General features: G+C 34.2%; 1 protein-coding gene across 1 annotated transcript in view; it reads left to right on the plus strand.

Moving 5' to 3' along the window:
- Nucleotides 1–6,162, plus strand: part of SOAT1 (sterol O-acyltransferase 1) — a 52,960-nt gene that overhangs the window by 11,502 nt on the left and 35,296 nt on the right. The window contains exon 2 of the mRNA XM_004688526.2: nt 690–814. Coding sequence (XP_004688583.2) covers nt 697–814 — 118 coding nt within the window. The 5' untranslated portion in view covers nt 690–696. The remainder of the gene's footprint in view (nt 1–689; nt 815–6,162) is intronic.

The raw sequence follows: 6,162 nt of genomic DNA on the forward strand, positions 1-6,162 counted from the left end.
TCTGTATAAATAAAATAAATCTTTTTTTAAAACAAGAGTTTTTAAAAAGATTTTCTTTATTTATTTGTACATACATACATACAAGAACTGGGGTACAAGCCAGAGGTATGGGGTGTTAGAGGATTCACCAGAGACACAGAACAGGCAGGTTGACTGAAGCACACTGCTGAGGGGAGCAGCAGGAAAGACAGGAGAGGTCTTGTGCCATATGGTCACCTCCTTGGCCAGGGATTGAACTCATGCCGCAGTGGCTATGGATAGCTTCATAGTGCTGCCTTTAACCCATGGTACTACCAGGGGGGCCTGAAACCTTTACCTCTCATTCTCTTTTGTCTCTGGACTTCAAGTACTTAGTGTTTTCACCACTGAACTGGGCTGTTATACTCTACTTTGTGGCATCTTTGTACTTAACTTTTGCAATTTCATTCGTAATTTTTCATGTGCCTTGTTAGTCTCACTGAATCGTTTTGGGGGTTATGTTTAAACTCTAGGGCCTTTGAAACCAGTTGCATATAGGGACGAATTTCTTCAAATCTGTATACCTTCTACTCAGAAAATAGATATTAAAGTGAAACAAAAGGAAGAGATGTATCATATCATCATTGTTCACCTCTCATAAATGTGATGATATTGTAAAATTTGCCTTAGCTAGATTCTTAGTTCAAAGCTTTATAAATGTTCTTTTCTAGACCACACATGGTGAGTGAGGAGAAGATGTCTTTAAGAAAACGCCTAACAAAACCCAGTGAAAATACTGAAGAAAATGAAGATCAGAGAAACCCTACAAAGGAGTCTTTAGAGATACCTCATAATGGTGAGGCTTTTAAATTTTTTTTTAATATACTAATGAAATAGAACAATTTCAGTATGGAAAATTGGAATTGCCAATTTTTTGTTAGCACTCTTTATTATAAAGTGGGTATCCTGAAAGCACTAAAGTACAGAAGAGAAAAACAAACTGATAAAGACACAAGAAAGGAACAGTTCAATTTAAAGGCCAGTCATAGCCCCCTTATCACACATGTGACTAGGTGAGCTTAATTGGTGTTAGCAGAGTGTGCATCATGTACTTTAACTTAGGATTTATACTGCATAGATTTTTTTTTTTACTGCATAGATATTTTTAAAAATTAATCTATTTATACATATTTTACATCATTGTTCACTTCTGTACAATGTTTGCCTTCTTTTCTCAGGTGTAGTCCTCATAGAATTCCCACCACCAAATCACCTATGCACCATCACCATAGTCCCTTGTAATCTTCCTGCTCTTGTTTTGATCCCTTTCCCTCTTGTATATTTATAGCTGCCTGCTAATTTTATTTTGTTTTTTTATTGTTATTATTTTTTCCCCCGATCCCTTAAATTTGGTTCTCCTAGGTTCCTCTTATAAGTGAGACCATTTGATATTTTTCTTTTTCCTTCTGACTTATGCACTGGGCATCATTACATAGATTTTTATATAGCAAGTAACAGGTCAAAAAATAAACTAGATAATAAGTACTTTCTTGTTAATTCATTGAACTTTTAAAAAATGTATTTGCTATGTATTAGATACCAGTCATTTATTTTTTCAATCACCAATACGTATTGTAAGCTGGGGCTTATAGTAGTGATCATTACAGATGTGTTGTCTTCATGGATCTCCATGAATAAGTAAATTCCCCTGTACCCCTTAAATGAGTTGGATTATTACAGATAAGTGCTACTATTTAATCTCAATAGAGGAATGAATACAATGAGAATTATTGGCAGAGTACCTAATGTAGTTCTAGACTATAAAATCTCTGGGGGAGAGAGTAGGGAGTTTTATTAGTTCTTATATCTAAGTTTGCTTAATACATGAATACAAAGAAGAGTATGACGCATTACATTTTGTTAAGGTCAAGGTTTATACTTAAGATTGATAGTCTTGTAAACACAATTCCAATTGATGTCATCTATTGCATCAGGGTATTTGTTTTTGCAATGACATTTGTATAGGTTTGATTGTGACAAGGATTTAAGATTTGTTTGGTTAACAGAAGGGGTGCAACATTCTGAAACAGATTGTCTTTGACACCTGAGACTTCTTTCATAAAGAAAACATCCTTTTGTTTTTCTTACTTTAGTTGTAAATAAAAGCAATTGGATTTCAGGATTAGATGATAATTCATGTTGTTTTAGAAACAGAAAAATTGCTTTATATTAAAACTTCCTGTCTCTAGATAAAATTTTCTGTCTCAGTTGTAAAAAGTTATTACATTATACTAATTTCCATGTATTTTTAACTTGATCTTAGTCAAAAGGTCGAGAAGTGATCTGAATATATTTCTCAGTACTCATTTTCTTAGTTCATTAAATTTTAAACCTGGAATAGTTTTAGCACAACTATTAAAAATTATTTAGCTTAACTAAAAAAGTATGACTTCCTGTTGGGTTTAATATGAGTGAGATTCACCTTTAGTAAATAAAACAAATTTCTCTATTTAGTATTTGTTCCTTCACTTTGGGGACTAAGCAGATGGATCATATGGTCAGCCAGCCAGGACCAGGGCCATCTGCACCACCTGGGATCTTGTTAGAAATGCCCCACCTCACATTTATTGAATAAAAATTTCATAAGAGATTCCCAGGTGATTCATGTGCCAATTATAGTTGAGACACAGCTCTCAGTGGCAGGTCTCAGTATGTGTCACTGAGGATCTTCTAGAGAGACAGAGCAATAGGATATCTCTGTCTCCAAGGACTTTTTTTTCCATTAAACTCAACTTGTGTGATTCTTGAATTCTTACTTTGTGGATCACAATTATAGTAATCTGGGGGGGGGGGGTGACTTTATGTCCTAATCTCAAGTGTATGTGGGTACATGTATATATCAGAATTTTCTGACCCTTAATTTTAACACCACATACAAGTATCAACTCAATTTGATTAAAGATATAAATGTGACATCTGACAGTATCCCTGGAGGAAATCATAAGGAAAATGCTTCATGACATTGAGCTTGCATTGATTTCTTGGATATATCATTAAGAACACAGAAAACAATAGTAAAATTACACAACTTGGACTGCATCAAATTAAATGCATCTGTGTGGCAAAAGAAACAATCAAGAGAATAAAAAAAAACTACTTAGAGATTGAGAGAAAATATTTAGAAATCACTTATCTCTTAGAGGATTAATATCCAAAAATATAAGGACTCCCTACAATTCAATAGCAGAAAAACAAACTGAATTGAAAGTGAGCAAAGGATTTGAATATACATTTTTCCAAAGAAGACAGATGGTTGACAAATATGAAAATGTGATCGCCATCACTGATTAATCATCAGAGATATGCAAATCATAGTCCACAATGAGATAAAACTTTACATCTGTTAGGATGGTTATTTTAAACAACAAAGGAATAACAAAACCAAAACATAGTAAGTTTTGGTGAGGGTACAGAGAAATTAGAACCCTTTTTATACCATTGGTAAATGTTACATCAGCTTAGGAAATTATGGTAACCCCTCAAAAAATTTGACATAGAATTCTCATAAATCTACCTACCTTAAATCTGTTGTCCGTAGTCAGATACATGGAAAAAGAAAATGCAGCATATGTACGATGGTATATTACTCTGTTTTAAAATAGAAGGAAATCCTGCCATCTGTGACACTGAATGAACTTAGGAGACACTATATTAAGTGCAAGAAGCCAATAACATGTAGACTAATACTGCATGAGTTCACTTACACAAGATATCAATAATTAAAGTCATAGACACACAGTTAAGTGATGGTTATTAGAGGACAAGGGGGATGGGGGACTTATTATTTAGAGGGTATAAAGTTATGTGAGCTGAGTAAGTCCTAAAGATTCCTATACCACATTGTGTGTATAGCTAACAGCACCTGCTGTGTACTTGAGATCTACCCTTAACATATTTTTAGTATTCTTACAACAGTAAACTTAGTTTTCCTTCTTGCCACTCCATTGATTATGGTCTTTGCACAGAAAATTTTAAGTGTGATGTGATCCCATTTGTTTACTTCTGTGGCATGTGTGTGCTTTTGTTGTCATATCCAGAACATCATGGCCAAACCAATGTCATAAAGCTTTTCTCTTGTTTTCTTTTAGGAGCTTGTAGTTTGGGGTCTCACATTTAGAACTGCAATCCATTCAAAGTTTGTTTTTATATGTGATAGGAAGTGAGAGCCAGCTTCATTCTTTTACATTGGATATGTACATCAGTTTCAGAAGTGTCATCTGTGGGAACCCAAAAAATGCTCTTTCCCCCTCAAATCCTAAAACCCGGAACCTGTGAATTGTACTTTTTATATGGAGAACAGAGAAGAGTTGGATTTTATAGATATAATTAAATTGGGAATCTTCAGATTATCTTGAATATCCACGTAGGCCCTTAATAGTGTCACATAGGAGGCAGAGGGAGATTTAACTTTACACAGAGGTGATTTGAAGACTGAGCAGAGATTTGTAGATACTGGAAGACTGGAATGATATGACCACAAGCCAAGGAATGCTTGCAGTGCATCAGGAGCTGAAGAAGAAAACTAGATTCTACTTAGAGCCTCCAGAGAGAGAGATAGAGTGCTGCTCTGTTGTGACACCTTAATTTCAGCTCATCTTTCAGAACAATGTGGGAATAAATATTTGTTATTTTAAGCCACCACTTTGTTGTAATTTGTTACAGCAGTCTCAAGACAACCATAATACGCTAACTTTGTATAAAAGCTTTGAATCAACGGGCATGGGATATCTTTCTATTTATTTGGGTCTTCTTTAGTTTCTTTGAACCATGTCTTATAGTTTCTAGAATAAAAGTTTTATACTTTTAAAAATTATCTATAACACTTTTGTTCCTTTTGATACTGTTGTATATGGAATTGTTTTTACTTGAATTTTCCAATTCTTGCTACTATATAGACATGTAGCTAGGTTTTTGTACATTCATATTATATTCTAGCTTTCTGAACTCATTTATTTAGTGCTAATAATTTTTATGTGGGTCATACAGTATTTTCTATATTACAAAATAAAGCCATCTGCAGTTGAAAGTGAGTTTTACTTCTTCATTTCTATTTTAATGCCTCTTACTGTCTTTCATTTCATTTTCTCGCCTAACTATAGAATTGGTAGAATTCCAATTAAAAAATTGAGTAAAATTGGCAAGAGTGGACATCCTTGTCTTGTTTTTGATTTTAGGGAGGAAAGTTTTCTGTCTTTCCATCAGGTGGGTTTGATCTGGGTTGTTAGTAGATACTCTTCATCAGGTTGATGAAATTCCCTACCTTTCTACTAATTTCCAGACTGCTGGAAATTAATTTTGCTATCTTTAATTTTGCTGCTTTGTTAAAAAGTAAATTTTTGAACATTTGATAAATAACTAATGTAATAATTGCTATCATAGGTTTACCAGGTACTGTTTAAAAAATATTAGTTCAGTTAATACTCAATTCTGTTGAAGTTTATTGTTCTTCCCAATAAATAGGTAAATATCTGAACACTGAAAAACATGCCAATTGTAAGTGTCTTTTGGCACAATTGTGAAAAATGTAAAAATTGTTACTGTAATCATACCATCTCATCCAGTATGTGCATCTAATCATAAAAATGACTGGTCCACATAGAGTTTTGACTAACTAAGTAGGTTGCAACTACATTTTCTCCTTAGGATAAAATTAAAACATATTTGCTTGTTTTTAGAAAATGCATGTAGGCAGAATTTCAATTGTTTATTTTTCCTTGGATATATTCCTAAAAATTGTTTTCAGATCAAACATAATGCATGTTTATGATTTTTTCCCTTTGGGTAGGTATTGCCAAGTTGCTTTCTGGAATTATTGCCCTCTAGGTGCATTATGAGAGTGCCTGTTACTTAGTGATTTTTTTCAGTCATGGTGATGTGAACTTTTAAATACTACATGGCATTTTGAAAGATGAAAAATTCCATTTCGGGGCCTCCCTGGTGGCACAAGGGTTTTAGTCTCAGACTGTCAAGCTATCCCCAGCTATTGCAGCCTGAGTTTGATCTAGGCCAGGGAGCTGACCCACATGTGGTACAGCAGACCTCTCCTGTCTTCCGCACTGCTCCTCTTAGCAGTGTGTTCAGTAGATCCACCTTTTCTGCTCCCCATTCTGGTTCTGGTAAATCTTTTCAACTCCCTCCCATCCC

This window comes from Condylura cristata, unplaced genomic scaffold (genome assembly GCF_000260355.1).
Source record: "Condylura cristata isolate star-nosed mole 26May11 unplaced genomic scaffold, ConCri1.0 scaffold00024, whole genome shotgun sequence".
Classification (NCBI taxonomy): Eukaryota; Metazoa; Chordata; class Mammalia; order Eulipotyphla; family Talpidae; genus Condylura; species Condylura cristata.